The 26,930-nt window shown below is 44.5% G+C and overlaps 1 protein-coding gene and 1 long non-coding RNA gene across 5 annotated transcripts in view; both read left to right on the top strand.

Annotated features, from left to right (window-relative positions):
* The window catches only part of LOC128876156 (histone-lysine N-methyltransferase Suv4-20-like), a 102,597-nt gene extending 94,005 nt beyond the window's left edge, over positions 1-8,592 (top strand). Inside the window, exon 4 of the mRNA XM_054122287.1 lies at positions 601-8,592. Within this exon, the coding sequence (XP_053978262.1) occupies positions 601-951 (351 nt within the window). The 3' untranslated portion in view covers positions 952-8,592. The remainder of the gene's footprint in view (positions 1-600) is intronic.
* A 3,429-nt stretch (positions 8,593-12,021) lies between these two features.
* LOC128876242 (uncharacterized) lies at positions 12,022-26,521 on the top strand. 4 transcript variants are annotated; one of them, XR_008456983.1, is made up of 6 exons: positions 12,022-12,293; positions 18,387-18,752; positions 23,668-23,797; positions 24,066-24,512; positions 25,068-25,164; positions 25,345-26,521. It is a non-coding gene; the product is annotated as an uncharacterized LOC128876242 (long non-coding RNA). The 4 variants fall into 4 exon arrangements; XR_008456980.1 differs by lacking the exon at positions 25,345-26,521 and having other exon boundaries at positions 24,066-24,244; positions 25,068-25,245; XR_008456981.1 differs by lacking the exons at positions 24,066-24,512; positions 25,345-26,521 and having other exon boundaries at positions 12,023-12,293; positions 25,068-25,245.
* Positions 26,522-26,930: the final 409 nt, after the last annotated feature.

The following is a 26,930-nucleotide window of genomic DNA, read 5'->3' as shown; positions in this document are numbered from 1 at the left end:
CCAGTATTTATTCGTCGTTGCAACTCTTTGTTGCACCAGTCACAGCTTTTGGCTCGACCACCAAACCTACTCAAACGATCCAGACGGTACATTTTCTTTCTCGACGCAGACTAGTGAACCATTCCCGCTTTTGAAGACTCGCGTGATCGGTCCCACGGCATTATTCGACGGAAGACGATGAAACGCCGCGGGCGCGCGTCTGGAGACAGTTGATGAGCTGCCGTCCAAAGGAGGATCGGGTTCTAACCCTCTTGAGGCTTCTGGATGCCGGCATCGAGCTAAAACACGCGCGCCCTCGAGACCGCTCGAGGGCCATGGGTTAGAATTTCAGTAATTCTACGCCCCTGCACGTGTGCACCTGCGTCGCAAGAGGCACGCTGGACTCAGCCCTCTAGCAAACAACGATCCTTCCTGGCAGACCATTCCTGACGAACGCCAACATAAAAGTAATTTCTCGTATTCCTTCGTGACACAAACCTCGATGAAACGCATAGTCATAACCTCGATTTTATATACACGATGTATCTAACCACCCTTCCACGTTAACTTTCACCCATGAAACGGTAGAACAGATACTGAAACATTCCGTTTGTTTTTCAGGAGAGCGAGATCTACCAGAAGTGCGTGCGACCACCGCCTAATCGGACTGTCTTCGACAGCGAGAGCCCTCCGCCTTACAGAAGCCAATCGGCGCTTCTAGACGCCCCTGAACGAATAGTCCGTTGCCACAGCGCGGGCAGCTCTCTCTTGAGGGTGTTTCGGAAATTCCCAAGTCCTGGTAGCTCAACGCCCGCGGTGGTGGTGCCGCCCAGAAGGCCGACCCTGTCCAGTTATTCCGAGTCCAGTAGCAACCTGAGCAACCTGTCAAGCCTTACGGTGGTGCCCTGCGAGGCAGACGAGAGCCAGCAGCACCATCAGCAACAGCAACAGCACCATCAGCAGCACGTCTGATCCGCGGCCTGGCCGAGAAGAAGAGCATTCGAGGCCGCGACGACCTCGAGGACGATGTTCCTCGAAGTCGACGGTCGCCGAAGGATCTCCCGGAAGCGGCGACGAGACCAACCAGAACGGGATGACGGAGACGGGACGAGCGTGGAAGACGTAGCGAGGAAGGACGCTGCCGCCGAAATCGTCGTCGTCGTTCTGCCCTCGAGTATCCTCGACGGCTCGAGGATCCCTCAAGACCGACTCCGCAGGAGAAACTTCGTACGGTTTCGGCCAGCTGACGCTGAGTGGCGAATGGTGAATCTCTCGCTGACGGGAACGAAGACAAAGAGACGCGCGACGATGGACTCTCCTCCGGGCGGTGGATGGTCCTCCAGTATTTTTGGACGAGGAGCGTCCTCGGCGAACAAGACGAGTGGCTCGAGGAAAAGAATCCAAGGCCCTCGGTCCGCGATTCGTTGTGTTCTCAAAAGTGGTCGACGCTCGTCGCCCCAAACAGCAATCCTAACAGGCCAGTCTCTAGCCTAGATCTCAGACGATTCCAAAGCACTAGACGAGACAGCTCGTAACGTAGGGGGCACGTGAACCCGGATGGCGACGGAAGAGACAGAGACGAGCGTCGCTACCGAATCCCCCTCGACAGTGGAGAACCCCCTCAGCGAACACGTATCGAGGACCGACTCGAGAAACCATCATAGGACGCATCTCGTTCGTGTCTCGTGCCTGGTGGCCACAAATACAATTTTTCTCTTGTATAATTCCTGCCATGAGCAATGGACCAACAATCTTCTCTGTATCGGATGCGGTGCGAATGTTGCAAGCGTGTGAAACCCCTGTGGCGAACCTCCATCTTTGAGAACAAACCTATCTGGATCCACTCGTACAGGTAGTTCGTTTAGTCGCGAAATATTAAATTCAATCTTATAAAATTGTTGGAAAACACTGAAACGTAGTATATAGTATACGATATACCGTGTACTAAGAATAGATTTACGAATATAATGCATATAATTTATCGTTTCAGTGCTTTTACACTCTAATTCGAGTCTACGAATTCAAATCTATAGCTCTTACAAACGTACAAATAATTATGAAAGTTAAAATTACAGAATACGCATAATAGTACACTGTTACTTCGATTCAAATTTGAAAGTAGTACTTCGATCAGCCTATTGGTGGCACGCGCGACCGTTTTCAAAGATGGCTGCCGCCTCGTGACCTCTCAAAGCACGCAGTCCGTACGAAGAAGCGAACGAATAAAAGTGTCTAGTGAACGCAATATCGAGAGAAATTCAACAAATAATACGCGTGTCGTATAAAGCATCCTTGTATCGAGTGATTTCGGTCTTATCGTCCGGAAAAATATCAACTCTAGTTACAGATAAAAATTCTAACCTTACTCGTGTTTGAAAAGTTAACCTCAAACCGAAATAATTAGAACCGAGAACATTAAATACACATTGCTTTATACGTCTCGCCTCTCGAAGAGCAAAATACTCAAACAAAAATGAGCAAAATTCTTATTTAGATAAAAAATGAGAATTTTGCTCGTTCCTGTTTCAGAGTGGGCACTAGGCATCAAAGAGACACGGGGGGGACCAGAGACGAAGCCAAGACGAAAAATTGGACGGTCGATCATCGAGTATCGTGGAAGTTTGTTCTCTGCGAAAAAGACTTAGTAAATTATTTATTGGCGGTTAATTTTGTGGCAGTTAGCCGCGAGAGAAACGGAAGTGAGGGAGAGCCTGGATGGATTAACGGCTGGTCGGACGCGATGAAGTGCCGCCAGACCCAGGAATAAATGGTAATACGTGTCTGTGTGCAAGAGTGTCTCCGTGTGAATGAAAGGTAAGCCCAAACGTGGGGAAATAATGGAACGTGGATGCGATCTGGGAGCTAGAGTTGAGAGAGGGGAATGAGAATTGTCGCGAATGTCTGACAAGCGCAACGGAGAGAGCGAGAATATCCGAGGAAAAGTAGTGCCAAGAGCGTAACAAAAAGAAACTCTGTAAATATTAGGTTAGGTAGTTCAATATCAATATAATTATTACGACTAAAAATGATATGCTATATACTGATTAAAAAGTAATACCTTACACCACGCATAAACACAAGTTGACGGGTAGTGCAAAACTGCAGTGGGATGTACTCCGAGACCTAGAGGACCTCTTCTTTGATTTGTCCCTCTGTGGAATAAATTCTAAGATTAATTAGGTTGTGATCAGCATTCACGTTTTAGTGATTGGTCAAGAGTGAAAGAATGTCCTTCCAGAGAGACAGGCAAAATTTTAAATTAGGGGAAAGATTATTTTTCTTTTCTTGTTAGAGAGCCTTCTTCAGTTTATTATATTTCTAGAATTATGAATTAAACAAATTGCAATATCTTTGGCAGAGGCACTAATTACATTATTCGTCTTATGTAAGATCGATGTTTGAATGAATGCTTTATCGGCTACAGACATAAATTCATTCTATAACGAAAATTCTGATTTAACTTCGCTTTGCATCGTCATACTAAATTGTCGTCTGAATAAGAATTTTACCTGTCTCTGGTTCTGAAGAGTAAGAACAGAGGAAATCAAGTGTCGACACAGCGCGTCCCACAGTGTTTCGTACGGCTCGCACGATGTCTGATATAAACGCTACTTTATTATTATTCAGATAGATAAGGCTTCAGTTTTTGACGAAATAGGACGAGATCTGCCTTGACGACGAACCGAAAGTCGACGACTGGCTCTGTTGCCTCTCGTATCTTCTTTCTGCTGTTAAATGCAAACGTTCCGAATTAATGTAGACCCTGTCGGGTTGCTGACCGAGATTTGTTCAGATCTCTAATTGTTAAACTTTAATGCCTAAGCATAATTTTGTATAAAAAAGGAAACTTCATTATTTATTCGTTTCAAATCGTAAACCCGTATGCATAATTAAACACGCATCATATTACATCATCCGGAAATTGATAAATAACCAGAGTCCAATATCAGTTTGGATCTTTGTTTATTCTGACCGAACTATATCGTCCCCGAGGACGTTGAATCATAAACGAATCTCTCATCAGTAACTCGAGAGACAGCATTTCATTCGTAGCACAGGTCAGTGACCCTTACACCGTGAATAATGTTGTATTTTAGTTTCTTCGAATCGCACAGATTGATCTATCGTTATGTAAACGTTCAGAGTATCGCGACGAACAAGATTTTCGTCGACTTCGGTTCTCGACCTCGGGACAGAACGAAACTACTGAAGTATCTCATGAGAAGTCACCAATTATTGTAATCCTTAAAACTGTAAGACGAAGGGGTAAAATTGCAAACGAATCAGGTCTGCCTTCAGGTCGCGGTCCGAGCGTGTAAAAATCGAGAACATTGTTAAGCGCCATTCAGAATCTTTCAGAAAAATAAAATAACGAAAAAAAATCGGTCGTTTTCCGCATCGATGGCGTCTGGCAATATTTTCTCCCGTTTCTGAAGGATTCTGTTCGGGCGCAAACGCGTCCTGGAGGCGTCCACCGCTGTAAATCCACGATTTGGCGTCGAATATGCGCGATTTAATGGAAGAAAAAAAAAGCAAAAAAAAAACGTAACGAAACGAACAAAAATGCCGATGAAAAATCGTACAGGATCTATATATATACACATATACGCATATACACACACGTACATATATATGTATATATATCGCTAAATGGAATCAACATTGTCATTTTGAGAAAAAATGTCCGGGCAGTTCTACACACGACACTCGACCGCCTCTCATCTGCGACGGGATAGTTTCTTATTTCCGTCTCCACCGAAGAAAGAGAACAAACAAGAAAACATAAATGAAAGAAAAATGAAAAATATGTGTTCACGCGCATGCAATATTAGGCGATGAGGAATTAATCTCGTATTCTCTAGCGCGAAGATATGAGAAAACTATGTGGGGATTATGGGGTTGCGGGTGGGGGGTATTTTAGAAAGGAAACGTTAGGGGAATGGAAACGAAACGAAACTAGAGGAACGAACAATAGCGGACTAACGAGATATATATGCGCGCGTACTGGACAGAGATGGGCAAAATTCCTGTCTAGATAATGAAAATTTCGAGTAACGATTAAAAGATACGACGAAGACGCGAAACGTTTGATGGTTTTACGGCCCAGTTCTCTTCGTGGTCGATACCAAACGTGTTTATCCATTAATTGTTTAACGAGAATTAGAATTTGTATTATAAGCTAGAACGAATTCGTCGATGAACAATTGTAAAATTGAAGCGTTCGAACGAAGTAAACGTTCCGAATAAAATTTATTGTAGGTTTGTATTCGCGCGAACCATTGTTCGCGAGTAAAATTTTGCCCAACTCTGGGAATCGTGACGGATAAAAAGGGAGAGTGAGAGACTGCGTGCGATTGGGATTCGAGAGGATGATAAATAAGAGAGGAAAGTTAACGATTACGGGATAGGAGCGGCTAAATCCAATGGGTCTTGTGCAAGCCTCGGTTAAATTAAAGCTGTTATCGACTTAGATTAAATTTTAAACGCCAAAACGGAGAGCTCCGGGAAACCGCGCGCGAACGTTTCCCACCTCCTGCGAGAAATTGAAAATTTTCCATGGCGGATGAGCTCGATATTATATAAATATATTGTATATTATATATGAATATTATCAATTGGAATATCGTGATATTCAACGTGAACGATTCGTTGACTCTCGAGAGCTTTTCGACGATCCGGTACGAGCGTGGAGATATTCGATCGTTTGTGTGGCCTTTGGATGACGAATCACGGGCAATCGGGCTGGGGAACCGATCGGCCATCTCGCCGAGTCCGAGTGGACGTGTTCATGACCAATTATGCGATTTCGAAAGCGTTACACCGACTCGAAACGGACGACTTGGCTCGTGTTGGATCGGTATACCCAATTGCTGACGCTTGAAACGGTGTCCTTTCTTTTCTGGATGGAGTAGCTATACGATCCTCAAGGATCAGCTTTAGGATGATGTTCAATTTTCGTGTGGCCTCGATATGTAGATAGACCTAGGCTCTGTCAGAGAGAGGTGGGCCATTCAAATCGGAAAAAGATTGATTAAGAAATTGTGCATGCTCTTTGAATCGATTCGTCGTTTGATGGTAGCAACACTTGTTGTAGTCTTAACGTTTGAGGCGGTATTTGCTAGGCATGCCTTATCGACGAGTCCACTAGCAAGACCCAGGACGAAACGCAGTAACCTTTATATCGAGTGTTACTTGTTACGCGAAAATGAATTTTAATATAGTGGGTCTTTCTGAAAGAACTCGCGAACCTCTGAAAGGCGAATGGCCCGGGTTCCTCTTCATCTCAGAGAATGGATAGACGTTGTTTTAGACCGCTAGGCGGAGAGAAGAAGAGTCTGTTAACGTGTTCACGATCTACTGATCCATGTGTCGATTGGGACGCTTATAGTTTTGTATTTAATTCAATTGACGACTTGGTTCATCGTAACGAAATGGTCTGAGAATCTCAAGGAATGTCAACTGAAGAGAAACTCCAGACTCTATAAAGGCCTCAAATATCGGAATGAGCAGAATGTGTACAGAATAGTTCAATTACTAGGGCATTATTGAATAGTTAGACAAACACGTCCGGATATTATCCTACCGAAAACACTTGTTGCAACTAGTTTCTGTTATGAAAATCTTCCCTTTTTGAACGTCCAAGTCTCTTATTCGCACTCGCAGAGCCTGAACACGTTAAGATTCCGGAGAATAGTTCAATTGTTAGTTCAGCCTCCAGAGAAGATCCTCCTAGAACAATGTTGACACATCGTCGAGCGTCAGATCGTACCGAAAGCCCGTTTGTCTTATCCCTCAACGTTCGTACGTTTTCTCGGAAACGTAGTGCTCAGATTGATCGAACTGACCCCTCGACAAGCGATCGAGCCGATCGATCAACCTGGCCGCTTCCAGTTCGTCTAGTCATGCCGAGCCGTGCGTCCCGTCGGAGGATGGAATCAATCGGTCGTTTCATTAATCATCGGGATCCCGAGGATAGATAACGGATCCTCCATAAGCGTGATTGTGATTTCACGGGGTGTTTCAAAAATTGCGCGTTGGCCGCTTGAAAGCCAACCAATGAAATTCGACTAAACTTCGAAGAGCCTCCCCTCGAAGCTGTAATTAGTATCATCATCGTAAAACGTCGATAAGATTGGTGTGTCTAGTCCACCACGACGAGGGGGTCCGACCCGTTTTTGCCCTCGAGTTGCCCATCGTTCGCGGAACCGTGGAGTACGTCCCATCGTTCACCTCTTTAGCCAATCACAGAGCAACGCGAGGCGACCCCTTCAGGCGTCCATGGACCCCCGTTCGTCCTGGAGTGTAAATTATGTTTTATTATCATTATTTTTTTTTTTTTTCTTCTTTTTTATCTTACGTTGTTAGGTAACCGAAAATATGTAGGTCGAGGTGATAGACGAAAAACGAATCAATGCACAGACCCGCAGACTGATACGGATGAAAATCTGAGAATCAAAATTTTTACGACCGTCTCGTGTGATCACTCGAGGGACGCAGTGTCTTATGAACGTCTTTTGGTACGTTCACGGCGTTAAGGATTGTAACTGAGACATTGATGGGCGCGAGATTATTATCAAGCGCTGAGAAAGGAATGGCGAAAAGGGGGGCACCAAAAGACAGTGACGAGGGTTGCGTGTGTGCGCGAGGGAGAGGGAATGAATGCACCTGTAAGATTGAAAGGAAAAAAAAAGACGATCAAAGGGAAGAAGAACCACTAGCCATGTGTAATTCGAGTCGGAATTAATCATCGTTTCGTTGTTGTCGTGATTGTACTGAGAGCAAAAGAGTGGAGAGAGAGAGAGAGAGAGAGAGAGAGAGAGAGAGAGAGAGAGAGAGAGAGAGAGAGAGAGAGAGAGAGAGAGAATGAGTACAAAGTGAAACTATACGAGAAATTGGAGAAACTTTTTTCAAGGTAATCGATCGATGTTGTAGGAACAGTGTCATTTAAAGTAGTAGGTCGCTTCTACCAAAAGAAAAAGTCATCTCGGGACGAGGTTAAAAAAATGGTTTTCACATCTAAATTCGAAAGTTGTTCGCGCCAGCCGCGCGGGGGCGCTCGAAGTGGGCGCGAGATTTGAAAAAGCGCGGGAAAAGAGGACCGCGTCTCGGAGTCGCCTCCCACGCGCGCTCCTCGATGTTTATCTTGTTGTCTTCTTCTTTTTCGTCGATTCTTTTTTTCTCTTTGCGCCGTCGAAAGGTCTCGAGCTCTTCGAGCGTGCCACGAACGCGCGGGAAAGTAAACGGTTTTTTATACAGTAGAATTGTACCAATTGTACCACATAGGAAATGAAAAAAAAAAAAACATAATGATGTTCGTTGTTCACTGCTCTGGCTTGCTAGGAAACAGCAAATAAAAAATAATAACGATAACTCGGGCCTCTCGGAGGCTGTTCGGACCAGGAGAGGCGCGAAAAAAATAAACAAAAAGACTGTTGACCAATAAACGAGCGTAATTCGTTCGAGAGAACTTGCTCCGGACAGTCCCCTTCGTGCCCTCCGGTATGAATCGGCAACATTTCGACATTGCAAGATTATTGGTGTACTTATCACGCAGTTTTCTACAAAATAAAGAAAACGATTTTGAAAAAAAAAAATGAAAAGACAGTGAGAACTGATGCACGTTATCGTTCTTTCACCACTATCCACATGCTTCCTTGAATGTTTATTTACTTACTTATTTATTTTTCAGGTTTATCACGCAAGTTGTTCATAAATTAAAGAAACGCTACCAACTTCGAGACAATTTTATGATACCGAAACGATTCTCTGTTTTACCGATCAGTTGTTGATCACAGCAATAAGTTACGCAGAAAATGTACAAGATGCCGCTGCTCATGCAAACAACTCCGTCGATATTTGTGGATTTTCTTTTGCTTGAATTTAGGTATACGTTATTACACCACATCTAATATATCAAAATGCTTCAACTCACATATAAAAGCATCTATTTACACGCATTCGACAACATCTCAGGAAGGGTATAGTAGAAGTTTGCATGTACTAAAATTACCTCTGAATTTATTACATATCTCATTCTTAGAATTTACCATTGGTCCCGTCATATGATTTTCCTCGCAAGCCAAATATAATTTGGTTTACAGATGGTCGAAAGACATCTCATCGAGGATCTCTGGAACTGTAAGTGATAAATTCCAACAACCGTTGCTGGCACATCCCCCATGAATAGCTAACTTCGAAGAAGTATCGCTGTTACTTTTGCAATTTTTTTCGAATATCGTTTCCCGGGACCGACCTGAACTCGCGAAGCGGGATAACGCGAAGCTATTTATACGCAACTAAATATAAGTAATCTAAACCGTTTACGTAGCTAAATTTAACGTCACGTTCATTCAGCACTTACTGATACTGTGGCGCTAAATCGAGCAGGACAAGGAAACCTAGTATCCGAGGCTAAACATGATTTTGTTCGCATAAAGAAGATCCTACTGTACTTCGAACGTCATCTGACTTTCGATTCCATCAAGACTACCGTTTCCCGTGCTACGCCTAATTTGGTCGGATAAACACGAGCGCAAAAATACTGTGAAACATAATACCTCGTTGAATGTAATGCCCCATCGTCGTGACCATTGAATTTCCAGCGGAAAGAAGGTCAAAAGCGCGTAAATACACGTAACGAAACCGCGGGAAACCATGCGGCGGTGGGGCGCAAGGGGTTGGTGGGGAGGGCAATGTCCTAAGCGTTTCGGGTGCAGTTGGTTCGCGCTTAATGAACAGGCGGCGGCTTAACGAAAGTGACGCAAAGGGAGGAAGTGAAAGCAACGGAGCTCGTGGTGCGGGTGGCGTTGTTTAAATTTGGAGCGACGCGCGCTCGGAAATAGACGTCTTTCCCTACCTTACCTTGTGAACGCGATCTGCTCTTCCCTCACCCGGTTCCGTGGGCTCTTTTCCCATCACACGTACGCCACGCGCGAAAAGCGACCTCTTTAACCCGAAGTTCGCGCACCGCGACGGAAACTATCCGCCTCTCAACCGGAAGTGCACCACGCAAAGCGCATTCGGCGAATAGGCGAAGCATCAGGGAAGCTGTGCAGTGCGAGCATGAACAAATAAGCGAACGGTATTATATTTTGTACAATGTTTATTATGATTTAGCAAGGGTACCATTTTTTCGTCTCGGTGTCGCACTTGGTATAGTTCTTTCTCTTTAAAAAAAAGACTAATAATAACAACATACGAAAGCATTACTTCTCATATGGATAACAAATATTTCGTTGATCATACGTTTGCCAAGACGCGAGTGTCTCGAAATCTATGCAAAATGTCCCGCGGTCAGTTGCAACAGTTGCTTGGCAGTCGTCGACGTGCGACAATCGTGCTGGCGCTGTCTGTCAACGGGATGGGATACCGCCACTTGGAACCGTCTCGTTGGTAAACATCGTTGCGTGACAATGAAACAATAATCTGAACGAACCCGACGAAACCGATATATGTATGTACTCGTCCGACGAAGTTAAAAACGATGCTCGTTCGACGAGAATTTCGACAGGGATCCGTGCCAATTACGCTCCTTGTTGCTCGTGGAAAATTTCATAATTCATCGAGCGAGCCGTTCTCCTCTGAGAAATTTCCGCGTTTCCTGTCATTTAAATGCACCTAGGGTTGCATACCCTAAATCACGAGTTTATGTTTTCTTTTTCTTTGACGTTCCCGCAGTATTATAATTAGAAATAACTAAAACCAAGATAGGACTAGGGCAGTTAAAGAGTTAAGCATGTTCATAATTTCAAGCTCGGTTTAAAAGAAGATCTCAAGTGACGACTGTTTAATCCTATGTAGACACGGCGCGGACTCGTTAACGCGACTGATTTATTTGCAGACGTCGATCCAATCTCCTCTAGCCTCTTCGGGCCCGAAGTAGGGGCGGAAGTAGAGAAACACGATAGATAGAGCACGTTTCTAGGTAGATATATTCGAACAGGAGTATCTCCTCGCGCGTCGATCGAGGGATCAAAGCGTCGCGACACCCACTCGCCGCCTCAATAGTTGAACTGTCTATTTGGAAAGATGGCCAGTCAGACTCGGAATCAAAGGGACGACTATTTATTTCCTCCCACCGTTAATTTTACTGACTCGCGTCAATTTTAGGTGAGAGGAGTTTCGATCTTTCTGTATCGCGTCAATTTCATCCAGGACCAGAATTTGGAGCGAAGGGGTTCCCACCGCGAAGGCTGTAAGTACTAATTCCCTTTCGACTGACAATTGCAAATGGCGCGCAATTACCGAAGATAGGGACTCCTGAATGGAGACATCGCGGAGAGCGTCGTAGGCACACGAGGAAGAAAGTTAAGTTCCAAGTAGATGGAATGGAGGAGTCGAACGCCCCTAGAAGCTTCTGCCGGTCAAAAATAGACGTGGAATGACACGGGGAAGCGGATACCGTAATATTTTAGTGTCACCGAAATAAAACTGGAAGCCATCTGGCCAATTATACGAATGCATAAATCCCTACCGAATGCCGGACGGGAAAACAAACTGGTCGCGTTTCGTCCTACTTTACAGCTTCCGATTGATCGAATCCTTCCGGGCAGACACGGGAGACACGACTTGCATGGTCCATCTCGTAGACGCAGCGTTTGATCGGGTATCCGTGTAAAGGGATCCATGTGCATCGTTACTCAACCCCATTCCTATCTAACCTCCATTTTCTCGCTTCTATTACAGAGCGACTACAAGCTACAAATCTTAGTATTCCTGAACCAAACCGGTCCTGCGACGAAACAGTAAACGTTAAAATTGTATCCAGTTGCGTCCCGGTATCGAAATCAAGATCAGTCTACCAAAGGATCCAAAGGGAAGTCCTCTCTTTCTACTTAATTTTAGCGTATCCACGACTTCGTTATTTAATTCACCCGATATTATTTAGCGATAACGATCCAGCGATAATGGAACGATCACGAAGATCTGAGAGACGAGGCAATTCCAGCTAATTGAAACGCGTAGATCTCTTTTCTTCCTACAACGAACATCGACGACGGCCATTGCCTATTAATATCAGCGGGGAGGAGGGAGGGGGGGGGGGGTATATTTCAATTAATCCAAATAAATCGGCACGCGACGCCGTCGCGCGTGCGTCGCGAACATGGAAGGAAGAAAAAAGAGCGTGGTCGGGACGCCTGCGCCTAGGGGCGTCGCGGCGACCGCCGACGCCTTCTTGAATGAAAACGTCGCAGTCAGTTCGCATCAAGGCGTCCATCCTCGCTTCGACTTTCACGGATTTTGTAATTCCCACGTCGAGGAGAACCGCCAGTGACATTCCAAGACGATAAATCGAGCCTTCGTGCTGCGAACAGGTACCATATTTACCATTTCGAAACCGAGCTTACCCAGATTCGAATTTTCGTTTAAAACCGAAGAGTCGTTAGAGAGGATTCAAGTAAATTGAAATATAGTTTTCTCGTGGATTAGATTTCGCGATTCTGGATCATTTCTATTAGGTTCGAAGCAGAGACACAGTGAAATGTAGAATTTGTTTGCTTAGAATATTCCTGCCCCGATTATCACGATAGCTTCAGGATTTATAGTCGTCTCGAGTATTTTGTGTAGCCCTAGAAGGTATAACGTTTTCGACGCTAGAGATTCAGGTTTTTTTTTTTCGAAATGAATACAGTGCAGAATTAATTAAAAGAACAAACCCGCTCGAGAAGCAACAGTTTGCGCGGTTGAATTTTCGAACCCCGTTCCACCGACCCGCCTGCCGTTTAGGGGATGCTTCGCTCGATGCGCTTCAGTTTGCAAACTAATAAAACGTAACATATTTAGTACTAATATTTTAAAACATGAATAGTCGAGCTTCGTGCCTCTTACTTTTTCAATTCAAATTTTTTTTTAAGTAACCCATTGTCGAGGGTGAAAAACAACGACGGTGTTAACTGAATGTCGCGAATAGCGACTGGCAATAAAATAGCGAAGCGAATGGGGGGACGCGCAGCGACAAAAAGTGAAGTCATTCGCACGTGCAATTTATATCCCTCGGAGGGTACGGCTATCGTGTTATACGGGGGTTCTTGCATGTTTACGACGCGTGTATACGTCACGAATATCCGCGAATATACCACGACCCAACTGAATTATGTCAATGTTCCACCGTCCGCATGTCGCGAGGTCGATGGTAGAGAAAATTGGCTAACGATGTGCATCGAACCGAATCTCATTGATTCTATATTTTTTAGATAGATATATAAATCATTGGTTAGTACGGGGTATCGAAATTAATCCTGGAAACGTCATCATTAGATCATGAATGTTTATGACGGGTCGAGATATCATCAACAGTGATGGTCTTCTACTTTTTATTCCATATAGTTATTCGTTTCTTTAACAATTTGCACACATTCGAGTACCAGGGAAGTATCTTTGGAAAGACGTTCGAAATCTTCCAGCTAGCACCGTTTGGATATTTTCTTTCCCGGATGATCGCGCGGCTGGTTGAACGTGTTTGCGATTTCCGCGGCGGCAAATCAAACAAACCGAGCGTCGCGGCGAGGAAACGAGACCGAACAAACAATTCAGCCTTCGAGGAAAGCCAGAGGATCCTTTGACGTTCGCCGACCCCTTTGCGATCGACCTCTGGCTCGCTCGAAAGTAATAATACACCAATTTTAACATTATTCTTTATTGAAAAAACAATTCATTCTTTACGTGTTACCTAGAATCTATCTTAAAAACTAGTTCCTCGATCTACCATGTGTCGGACCATTTTTACCACTCTAATATACAACTAAAAATATATTTTCTTACTCTTCAAGCTACATGCAAACATTATATAAAACGTAAAGATCCAGAACTCGCGTTCGTTTCTATAGAATTAATTCGCGTGTACGAAGGCAGTTGGTAGAAATCGCGGAGCCAAGCGAACAATCGCACGATTAGGTTAGAATCGAGCCAGCGGGGCTTGATGGACAGCGTCGCGGCTAGAGACGTGCAAATTAGCGGACACGGTTCACCGCTAATTGCTTGAACACTCGGTTGCCACCAGGAGAATTTTCAAGCTAAAATACGAGCCACTCTCTAGCGTAAATTCCGACGTCGCTCATATATTCAACGATTACCGCGCGGCGCGCATTCGATTACGACTTTGGCCAACTTTCGACAACCTTCGAAACTTCTCCTCCCACGGATGGTAAGCATTAGAATTCTCCTCCGGGATAAGATCGTATTCGCGAATTAATTTCCAGAAAACCAACGCGAGTCCTGACTTTTTCTTTTGCCGAATGTTTGCACGTATCTTGAAGAGCAAGAAAATTATTTTGGACTTTTGTATACGCGTGTATTAAAAATGGCCCAGCACTCGGAAGGTAGAGGACCACTTTTAGGAAGTAACTGCTCCTTTAGACCAAAGGAGCAGTTACTTCCTAAAAGTTTTCTTTTATCTCGCGACAATAACGTCTTCCACCTGCCAACCGGAAGTGGCCAAGCGACCCGGGAGGATCCACTTGGCAGGAGATTTCTCGGAGAAGCTAATTAACCGAGCGAAAAGACGGCGTCGCGAGGTCCGAACGCAGGAAGTCACCGCGCATCCACTCTCGAGCGTATTAAAGGTTCATACGAAAAGCCGCGCGGATATGAGTGAACGTTATATAAGGCGGTCTTAATATAGCGGGAACACACTCTGGAACTTAGCCATGTAGCCTCGAGCATGGACGGTGTTTGTGGCTGTCGCGGATCAGGTTCGAGAAGGACGACGCGGACGGCGGACCTTTAGGGGATGGTACGGAAAACGTCAACGGTATGGTGAACGCTGGATAGATGCCTGTAATTTACCATCGCATTAGGCCTCGTGTACGCGCGAAACGAAAGTTATGCGAAGCGTTCGCGAGTGCATGCAGGCGATGAGCGAAAGTTTAGCGAGAGGGCTAAGCAGTCGAATCGCTCCGAAACGAGATCCTCTTTGGGAATTAATTTCGAGGAAGTGGAGCGCGAGTCCTGACCTTTTCGTTTACACTGTGTTTGTATGCATCTCGGAAAGGGAGGAAATATTTTTTTAGTTGTGTATATGCGAGCATTGAACATGGTTTGGCGACGGGGGTTGTTGGGGTGCCATTTCTTGGAGTTGGTTATTCTAGAGAATTGCTATTTCTTCTTTAACTTGTTGTTACAATTTTCTTTTCGACAAGTTCAGTTCGAAATTACGGTAAAATATTTTCAGTATAAAACATTCGTGTACGTGTATCAGGAATGATTACCTCGTAAAATGTTATTTTTTCTAATCGATTACACGGAGAAGACAACATTACGAACCTACCAAACTGGCCACCTATAAAATCGCTCTCGCACCACGCGAACGTCGATCGTAAACCGAGAAACTAGTCCTCGAAATATAAAATTACAACGTAGACATCGTTCCTGCCTCTCGCGGGCTTCTAATTGCGAGCAGTGGCGCCAGATAGATGTTCCCCCCAACGAACATAATTCACCTGTCAGGGAAACATGTAGCTACTTAATTGCGTTTAGTAACCTGGCGCGCGTGGTAATTATATACAAATTATTTTCCGTAATTAAATAGCTGTACGTCGGCGGGGCTCGCATTTGTAATCGAAACGAAGATTAAACGGGCCACCGGACTTGGTCGCTGAAATTATAGTCGACTTCGAACCGAGAAGCGGCTAAATTTAAATTCCAAACATCCGCGATTCCTGTTGCGAAAAAAAAAAAAAAAAGAAAGATCGCGTGAATTTTTCCCTCTGGTTTCGCGAGCATACTTTCCGCGTCGAGCTCTTTATGGTTCTGTATATTTTTCCTGCTCGACTTCGGGATCTCTGATTCGATCTCTTTATTTAGAACTCATTCCAGGCTCTTCGTGCTTCGAGGAAATCATTTTTGGGAATACTTGCGTTGGCAGTCTCTTTCGTTTTCAAGTAAATGTCGATGCTTTGAAGGGGCACAGGCCTGTATGAATTAATTTGGTAGTTGGCTTTCGACATATTGAGTTGTCCAGAAAGTTCGTGCCAATTTTTAAGAAACATTCAAAGACACGTTTGAGTTTCGATATATGTATTTATTGAATTATATATGTACCATTTTGTTCCACAATTTGTCCACCTTCTAAAGGATGTCCGCATGTTATTTGTTTTCCACCATTCCGATATATTCAAACCTGTACCGCCTACTAAAAATCGGCATGGACTTTCCAGACAACCTAATATCTAGTTACAGTATGCAGAAGTCATCCTAGGTTAATATACGGTAATGTACGAAGTCCTCTTTTAAGCTGTAGACTCTTTCTAAACAGTAGAGCATAACTGCCTTCTCTCGAGTCAATCTCCCCCTTCGACACTTAAAATCGAACCAGGAAATTTTCATTTCATACTCAATTTTAAAATTGGTTTGCGTCGCCTTTTTTTCGAGCGCGTAAAATCGTACGTGCAAAGCCGGTGGCAATTAAGTAGCCGTCGGTATCAAAAATTCGCTTCGAAGTGGGGTCACTTAAAACAATCGGTGGCGTCTCGACGCCCGTGGGGAAATGGAATACCTGTTGCTTTTAACTACCTCCCGCATCGAGCGTCACGATTCACCCGCCACCGAGCTTACAGGCCTTCGCGTCGCGCACGGAATCTTGGCACATTCGTTAAGTCGAAAATACACGGGAAAGACGCGCCCAGCTCATGCTTGTTTGTTTATTAAGCCTCAGGGAAATTTCGGTGACGCCTCGCGACTTGGTCTGCGCGGAGTCGCGCGAAACCCTCCCCCGAAATCAATTGCTACCACTGGCAACCACCAGTCGCGTGACCATTATTAATTAGAGCATTATTAATTAAGTACATTCGAACGAAGTGTCTTTGCAACCTACGGAAGATCTTCGACTGAACCTCCCCAGGGTATAATATGTAATAACAGCTCGTGTTGCGACTGCCTATTTTTATTATTGACATTAGTATCCTGTCTGTGAGAGGACTAACAATAGTATTAATCTTCTTATTCTTATGGTAGAAGCTCGAGCTTGATTCAGGCAAAGCTCGAGACCTCGGTTGAAAATGATCCATGCCACCGACTACTCAGGCTACTCAAAGTACTGATACTGGTACTGATACTGTAGAAGTTCAAAGCGTGGCGAATCGGGTCTGGAAAAATCTGTAGTGGCATTAGAAATAGACTCTAGATTTCTGCGAGTGTTTCGACTAGCGCTAATTTTACAATTTCGTTAACGCAGTGGAAAGTGGACGTGGTATTTTTAAACACGGCGAACCGGAGCATTTCCAAAATCAGCTTTATTAAAATTCGGAATAAGGAAGGACCTATGAGGGACAATAAAATTAAAAAATTAAATAATCATTATTTGTTTAAATTTACCATCAGCTTACTCTCAACGTTCGAGCTCAAAGTTCGAGAAATATCTAAAATTGCTCGACTCTTCCGAACGGTGGGCAGAGAGTCCTGTCCATGGCAATGAAACGATGCAGGTTCGCAAACTCGATTTCACGCGGGATCACGCGAAATTCCCGAGTTAGGGTTAACCACGTTTACCGCACGTGAACAGAGTTAGGGTTAATCTGCACGCACGCCGACGCGTCCTCGAGGGCTCGACCCCGGCGGGACGTACACGCGTGGGTGGGGGATGCGAATTTATGATTACGAAACCACGGACAATTTCCTGGCTGCGTTCCTGCCTCGCGAATCAACTCTGTCGTCAACGAAATAAGCTACAACGGGTCACAGTCTTGGAAGATTGATCCTGTCTGCTCTCCGCTCGAAAAGTCAAGCTGCGTTACGTAATTTTGCATTATTTTCCGAGTGTCAGTCATGACTAGCGCAAAGCACAAGAATAAAAGATTTATTAGAATGTAAATTAGTTTACAATGAAAGGTCGACGACAACATGGAAGGAACGAATGGACACTATTGACGCCGTCTACACCGAAGTGTTGCGGTAGGGTAAAATTGTCCGCCCCACTGGTGGACGCGTGTCAACGAACGCGCGCTAACGAGGATGCGATCCATGACTTTCTATGCCTGGTGAAACGTCGTCGAAGGAAACCGCGATACGATCCAATTATCGAAATGATGCATGAATGTACACCCTGGGTGGTCTAATTCGTGCTCACAAAAGCGTCTGCCTGTGTGTACCTTCGCGGAAACACGTAAACTTGACTCAGGTAAAACTGTCTTCAGCTAGGAACTTGGAAGTTCACCAACTCCTCGCTTCATAGAAATTTCGGTACGATTGTTTCGGTTGCGTTTGGAGGAAAGAAGCCAAAGGGGACAATTTTATTTCAAAACATCATAGAAGTACGGTTAAAAAATCTTGCAATAATTTTGACACGTTCGTCGTCTGCACTTTTGTATCGAATTACACGGATGAGTAAGTTCCGAGGCTGGGGTTTGCGCGGCCCATGGTATTAAGGGCACTTTGCTCTATCGACTAACCATTCTCAAATATCTCTGTTGCAGGTCGTCCCCCTCGCATCGTTTCATCTTCGTTGGATCGCGAATATATCATAGCGGGCGCGTGTTGCGGCGACGACGCTCCCGAGACCGCGGCGCAGGTTGTCCAGACGCCAGAGGAAGGAAAACGAAGGCACGAAGAAGTTCCAGAACGGGTGGTGTCCCTTTTGGTCCCGTGAATCGTCGACTGGCAGGAGTGTTGGCCGAGGGTGTGTCTTTTTCCGCTTTGCTGCCGCTGAGATGGAGTCCGCCAGCAAAGGGGAACAGGCCGACCCTCCCGCACCAACTAAATAATATTCGATGACAGTGATATATAGGGAACAACGTCGCTGTGCCCAGGCAACTTTCTCCTCGATAAATCTCGTTAACCTGGTAAGTCAGTTTTAAAGGTGGAGCGACTTCGCCGATTGTTTGTTCCGCTGCTGGTTGCGTGGACCCGTTTGTCTCGATTCGGAACTCGTCGCTGATAGGAATTCCGGAAGAACGATGATTTAGGGTCGAGGACCCTAAGTGTAAAGAAAGAATGGAGAAATGGACACGTGGGTAAATGGTGAGGCGTGGAATTTATTTTGTTCGGCATTCCATATAGCCATATAGCCATATATATATAATTTCTATAAAACGGCAAACCAGGGACGTGATTTTTGTTTTTAAATTCGGTAACACCGCGTTCCAAGCACGAACGATATATTTTTCATCCGCGAAATTCCAACACGCAGCTCACTTTTTATCTTTCACCGATTCCGCCGTCTTCCTCCTCGTAACCTACATCTAATTTCGGCATCCACGTCCGACTTGTTTATCATTCTATTAATATCACCGTGTTTTCTACGTACATTGATTGGTCCTTCGTCACGCAGGCTGAACCAATGAGGAATAATGGTATTTGAAAATTTTAATCGTGAACATTTTCGTGTGATTCTAATTAACATAGTATTATCATCAAATTAATTCTTCGTACTCTGCTAAATTCCTAAATTAGCCATTACACCAGCAGAGCAAATAATTTAATTCTCCTGGATCAAAGACATAATCAACGAGTGATTCGAAGATTGCTCCCTCCTATCAGCAGCTTTTAGGCTCGCGAAATTTATGGACACGCATGATCCAAACGACCACGTCCGTATCCGTGATGGGCGTCACTCTGGCGTCTAAACGAGAACGATAAAGAGGGCTCTTATTGGTTCAGCTAAGAGATTAGCGCAAACTGTCCGCCTCTTTGACGTGTATTTTCGTCCAGACGTTAAGAGACGAGAGGATATTCGTCGACACGTGTTTAACCCTTTGCTGTTTAGGGGCGCGTGTGAAAATCATTGGAAAGAACAAATAGATCGGGAACAAGTGTTTGTCGATTCCCTGAAATGATCGATTCCACGAGTTATATTTATGCGTTTGATCGGCGTGACAGTTTATACCTGACAACGCCCCGACAGAAGTTTAATGCGCGTTCATTCGGAAGTCGAGAGGGGGAGGTTTGGCGTCGCCCGATACACTACTCTGATTAACAATCTGTAAACAGAGTCTTTAATATCTCAGCCCCGGTAGGAATGTGTTCGGTCGCGACGGGTTGACAGGCAACGGTGTTTCATGAACAGCGGTATAACGATATTAGCAAGGCCTGGCATCGCTGAAACGAGGTCCGTTTGGTGTTCGGATTACACGCGATCCGCTGTTGCGCTTGGCAACGATCGCGAGTTTTCTCAGCTGCCGTGGCTAAGACAAAGGCAATCGGGCTCCTGGTCGATACGTACGAATCGACTCCTAGTGCCTCTATTGTGGGACGATGATGTCACACGCGGGAGGTCTCGTGGAACTGGGGTAAGGTTCCCTAATTTGGACCGCTTTGGACATTTTCTTCAACGTCCCCTAACGAACAAGTTTTCCGAACAAGGACGGTTTTACCAATTAGTGTTATGCTTTTATATCGGACTGTTAAATTATTCAAGATCTTTGTAGATATATTTCTTTTCAAATAGCAAATCAATTTGTGCTTAAAAAATGTGGGGCTTTTATCTGGCGGAGTATTAGATTATTTATGGAACATTAGGTTTCGTGTTTAAATTAATTGTTGGGAAAAAATTGTGCTGTTAGATTGTTCAAGATAATTTCGAACGAAAGCGCGCTTTCCGAACTAGAATAGAAGCCCGAGGCTTGGGATAGTTGCGTCTTGCCTTGGTTTCAGATCAAATTTGCCCATGTCTGACACGAGGAGCGACTGTTTGCTATTTAAAGTAGCGCGTTTATTTTAAGAAAACGGCATGGAAGAGAAACAGAGGTCCTTTTGACACGTCCCTTTGTCGCGCGTGAAACGACAACGTTTCGCGTAACCGGTAAATAATGAAGTTCTCCCAGCTGTCTCGGTTGCATCGTGACCAATTGGGACGACGCTTCCGCGCACTGGGGCACAATGATTTTCTGACGACGAGTTGGGCGTGACGAGAGAGGTTTAACCGCTCGGTGGAACTGTCGACGTTTGATTGGCAAGGCAAACACTCGAACAACGTCCGCGGAAACGTTGAAATCCTTCGCTTCCGTGGCGAAGAGTGGAAAGCCACGTTTCTAGCGGAATTTCCATGATCAGGTAATCAGCGATCGTTCCTTCTCTGTCTTCAATTCTCGTTTTTCCTACGAAATCAATTATTCGCACTCGAACGAATTCCTCAACGAAACACGAGTACGCGAATGTACCAAATTTGAAATCGATGTATCCAGTAGTTAAAAAAGTCTCAAACATCACCCAACCTTTGGGATCTCTAGACAGAGAGTTTCCACGTGTTTCGAATCAGGATCCGCTAGTCCATATTCTTCACGGTAGTCCTCCAGGCCGCGAGTCGATAAATCAATACGGAAACCTGTTATTCGCGATAGTCACGGCGACTCGTATTTTCGTGTCTGGCCGGCAGTTATGCGAACACTGTCGATTTAGACGGTGGCTTGTCGTCCTGGTGGATATCTCGAGGACAGATTCTGCTCGTTATCCGACCGGAAAGGGGACAGGCAGACAGAGGCCCTAGGCTTGACAGAGACCGATGTTGGTGTAAAGCGTTTTGCTTCGGCCCGCGTTGCCCGTCACTCACTTTCACTTGCCTCCTCGTGTTTCCTTTCGTGAATATTCGTAAATTATGAGCTGCTTCTGCGCCTCGAGAACTTCGCCACCCTCCCCCTCCGGTCAAAGAGCAGAAGCAACTTCTGCCAAGACGCCTTTCCCGAGGAATTCCACGAGCCGTCGTTAAGCGCTTTATCAAAGATTCGAGGAATCTTTCTGATAAAGCGCGGAACGACGACTTCGTTTGTCAAAAAGATTCCTCGAGGTTTCATCGATCTGCACCAGTCCTTGTGCAAGTGTACGGTCGTTAGAATACCGCGCGACGTTTCTGTGATGTCGGAGTGATCGAGAAAAGTAGGAAAAATGATAACAATGGTACCCTCGATTTTTTTAGTAGTAGTATCCGCTTGAGAATTTATCACTAAACTAAATTAATACCCAAAAATATGCGTAAATTTCAACAATCTTGCCATGTAAATCGTGTCGAGAGGTGAGTTCGTCTGACCAGCAACGGTCCTCGTTCTAATGGAAAGGAACTCGAGCTCCTCTCGAGGTAGCGTCGCGACGGTGATTCGTCTGCTTTACGGTGTTCGCCTTGAAATGACGTTCGATGTCGGTAACGTTAACGGGGTATTCATTCCTTTCACTTACCTACGACGGTCCGTTTCATCCCCTGCCGTCATTTCGGACGCGCGACCACCGCCATTCAAGGAGCTTGGTTCGTTTAACGGGTCGTAAACTTGTCGAATGTGTAACGGTGGTCGTTTTACGAGTTACGTGAAAAGGACGTTTCAGTCCACGAGAGCAGCACTCAAGCCAGAAGAATAGAACAAACGAGATTCGTTCGCGCCTCGTTTATTCGAGGCTCAAACTCTGGAGTGATCTTTGCGGGGGAGAGGGGATCGGTGGTGACATGAAACGTAATTAATTTATCGTCTTGACGCGCTATTCTACCCACGACTAGGCTTGGTAACGAACTGTGTCCGAAATAATTATTCCAAGTCTCGTGGAGGTGCATTGGTAATGAGACGGGTGTAATAGTGTAAACGTGTTCTGTTTTGGATTGTATTTTCAAAGCTTCGCAATTTTATTTTGATAGGTATTAAGTTTCAAATGTATAGGGTGTAGAATTTAATTCCGAGTCAGTTGAACTCTGTGAAATGTAACGGAGAGACAGTGGTAGTCTTCATCGAAAAATTAAAAACAACAATCGATACAAATTAAAATATCATTTATAAATGACGCCAGAAACCTCGTCATTCTTTTTAGAGTCTGCCAAAACGAAACCCAACAAGAATATTTCTCGTGGTCCCTTCCCTGTGTTAATTTACTTCGTAGTAGCAGCAGCCCCCTTCGCCAGATTTCCGAATTCCACGCCGAGAGAGGACGAAGCACAAGGGAAGAGGGAGAAATTCGCGGTGTCGGTTCCGCGAGCAACAAAAACGCGAGGTATGCGGTTTGCAACGAGCACTCTTCAACAATGTATAAACGCTCGCCGCGGGGAAATAAATTGCCGCGGCGGTAAGACGAGGGAACATATACGCGGCGACTCTAATTGCACTCTTCGAATGATTGATCATAGCGCGGGTGATCACACGGGACACCGACGCGAGGAAGAGTCGCGAACGCAAAACTGCACGGCTGGCGTTTTACAATGCCGCAAAACGATCGTCGTCACCGCGCGCTCAAGAAGTATTCGCTACGCCTTGTGCGTCGTCGAGACAAAGTTGCTGATTTAATGGTACAGTCGTGAGCCGGCTCTAAAGCCGCGTATATTAGCGTAAATTTGAGCTCGGGCTGACTACTCGAGTACAATGGCTAAACCAAAATCTTGTGCCTACGTTGCGCGAAATTTATGAGTATCGAAATTACGAATAGGCATTATTATTAGTATAAAAAAAATCTATTGATCGTTTCCTATCAATAATCAATTTGAATGTATCGGCTGTTCTCGTCGGTGCAAAACTTTGTACGCATCCTCTTGACGCTCATCGATGCGCGTTAACTTTGATTTGTACCTCTGGTCCAGTTATGGTAGAGTTACGATTTGCTCAAGTGTTACTCGCATGTTCTTCGAGTGAGCCAAAGATTGATTTACGCCAGCCTTTAGTCACTATTTAATCACGGTAGTCTCAAACGGTATCGAAATACTATTTTATTTTTGTGGTGTGATTGCTCGTTACGACTTGAATTAATTTAATCCCAGTTAAATAATGTGTGATCAATGAATCTGATGAAAAGGAAGTGGACCATTCGGAACAAAAGTAAAGTAATTGTCCACGACTGCGCCACGACGAAGATCAACGTGACGTGAACGACCTTTAAATCCTAGGAACAATTCAACGCGTCTCGGTAACGTCATTTCGTCAATGTAAGTTTTTAATTACCCTCTAGTAGCCTGAAACATAATGTCTTTGTGCGTTGATTTACGGGCCCTAAAAGTCGTTTGTCCTCTGCTCAGTTAGACAAAGATTAGTGTGTCGCGTGGAGACGGAATGAAGTGCCGTGTTTTACCTTCTGCATTTTGCTTTTTATTCCACGGTCGTAGGAATGATTTATTCGCGTCTATTCTGTTCGATAGAAGAAACGTTTCGAAAGTAAATAGCTACAATCTTTATTAATTATAAATTTTTTTCCAGTTGCACGAATTTGCTATTGTTCTCAGACACCGTAACTCAGTTCCATCGAAACGTAGCAACGATCCGCAATCGATAGCATTTGGTACGCTGCGAGGTTCGAGGATAATGGCTGGCCGAATGATTTCCTCTAGAGTCGTAAATCTCCTGACGCTTTATGCTAACCCATCGACCACGCAACGGTAAATCATCTTTTTCGGAACAATTGCTTACTTCCCACTCAATTATGTATACGTGTACCCCGGTGACGACAAAGATAGATCGTGTATACGTATCGTTGAAACGAGAATAGCAATTTTACTGGGCCACAACCTGCGCCTCCTAGTCGCTGAGAAATTTACGAGGGCCCACTCCTTCCATATTGAATTACATTTCGGTAAACATTTGTCATAGAGGCGAATCGACGCCAGCCGAAAACCTCGTTGCAGCAAAATATTACTATTTCTACAGGTTAGTCTGTGCACTTTCGAAGTTTTCTTTGAAAACTTTCATTTCGTTTTTTGAACACAACTTTATTTATTTCTGATACGTTTACACATCTCTACATTCATGAATACACAGTACATACACAAATTTGTTATCTATACATTACCATTTTCTGCACGCTATAGTTGTTCTGTTAAATTTTATTTTATTCGGGAATACAGCGTAACTCCTCTCCAAGGAATTCTAGATGGAGGTCGAGATAAAATTTTATTTTTACTCATCGCCAGCTTCGATGTAACCAGTCTGTAATTGCGTGGGCGTAATCTTCGAATAGAAAGAAGTATCGCGCGCGTAGCGATCATTCCAGCTATGTCTAATTTTATCGCGATCTTCATACGCGACACTGTTCTTATATTCGATCATCGCGTGTTTCGTTTCACGATTCAGTCAAACAAACTCGTCCAAGTTTACATTGCTTCACTTTTAATCTTTAACCTTAACCAAGCACGGCTTCGGTTGTAGTTTGGATCATGAAGATAATTTTGTAGATTACGACTAATATTGATTTATTTGTTTCAGACGAAGAAGATTGACAATTGAAACCATGACATTTCTGTGATTTTGTGATTGAATTTGACTTCCATTTTCTCATCTTCGAAACAAATTACCTCTTATAGTATGTTGAATTTCCCGTTGTACATTGGCCATTTGTAACAATTCTCTAAAACTTTCCGAATAAATTTCGAACAGAATTAAATTCCACAGAAAAAACTCCAATAACTTTTTTCTCTGTCACCACTAATAAAGGTTTGAACAGCGTCAGAATGTAATGCGACTTACTTCTCTCCATTTTCAGTCGCAACCTCCTCGCTGAATTTTTGCGCGCGTCACAGGAATAAGGAGACATCTGTACTACGTTTTCAGCGTTCTAACGACCTCTTCTGTCCACGTTTCTATCGAGGAAGTGCTGAACGATTAAGGTGAACGACTGGCCCGGTCTTCTGTCGTCGCAGCGGCACGCGCGACGCTTCCTAAAGCTTAAAGAAATCCTCTTTGAGCGCGGCAACCGACGCCGACGTGTCGACAAGGAGTTCTCGGACTGTTCCGGGGACGATTACGCGTCCGATGTAATTTATCGCGCCGGAAAACCAGTGTGCAGTCGAGTCGTAACTCGAAAACGGTGGAAAACCTCGTGCAGCATTTGTAAACCAAACTAATATATCTGAAACGTCGAGCTTTTTGATGGATTATTTTTACTCGTATTTCTATACCTCATTGGTTAACTACGTTTAGTCCGCGTTCAGCAAACGTAGTATAAAGTATATCGGCACATAAATCCCATTACATTCCTCATTCCTACTTAAAATACCGACGTCCAAACAGTTGAATGTATTGTGCCTTCCCTCTGTGGTTCAGATTATCACCTTTTTTTTTTTTTAATATAAAAAGCATGAAAAGGTCCGTTCAACGTATCAGGCCGCTGTCAATCGTCGCTGACTGCACTCTGGTGCCCCTGGATTCGTTGAAGAGAATATTCCACCGCGACGAAGAGGGACCTGTCAGTTATTGCCTCGAAACGCGAACTCGTTATTGCCGTGGAAATATATCGGAGATCGTAAAGATCTCTCTGGCCGCTCGAGCCGCGATCTTGAAATACAAATTTATCGCAGATGTGTCGCTCGACGGCGACCAGAACCGCGGGTTTCCCGCGTGCGTTTTCCAACCCGTGTGCAAACCCGCAGGAAACATTCGCGTGGGCGTCAGTGGGTGTGGGTGTGCTCCGGTCGTTGGCGTCGCTCCAGCACGCGTTCCTGACTGTTCGAGCGAGAGATCTAAACGCTCGTTTCGTCGAGACGCCTTCATCCGCGGATTTCACGAACTTCAACTACTGATACATCGATCGATGAACAAAACATCGATACCTTGGTTTTTTACGGCGAGCTAACATTACTCATCGATCTTCCCGTGTTGACGAACAGCCATGAGCCAGGCTAGGAATTTTACATTTAATTATTTCTGTAACTCTTAACCACGATTATGTAAATGTTGGATGTAAAGGTAGAGCTTTCAAATAAAAAATCAAATTTAATACTTTACAAGAAATATTTTATTTACCATTGATACATAATGACTTAATTCAATACATCAGTTGGAAATATTCCCTTGTAGTTATTTACGCAGTATTATCCGACATTATAATTGACTTCATATTAAGAGGTGCCACGAGAAATACAAGGTACGTATCAAATTATGGTCGGATTTTTACTCCCGGTATCAGGAGAGCATGAAATGCGAAGAGGTGGCACGTTTGCGCCTACGAGCAGGCAACCGGTCCGACACGTGGAATTATAGGTTGCCTACTGTAAGGGGCTAATCATGATAGGCGAAGAGGTGGCACGTTTGCGCCTACGAGCAGGCAACCGGTCCGACATGTGAAATTAT

Source organism: Hylaeus volcanicus, chromosome 5 (assembly GCF_026283585.1).
Source record: "Hylaeus volcanicus isolate JK05 chromosome 5, UHH_iyHylVolc1.0_haploid, whole genome shotgun sequence".
NCBI lineage: Eukaryota > Metazoa > Arthropoda > Insecta > Hymenoptera > Colletidae > Hylaeus > Hylaeus volcanicus.
Note: the sequence above shows the minus strand (reverse complement) of the source record. Positions and strands in the feature narration are given on the sequence as shown.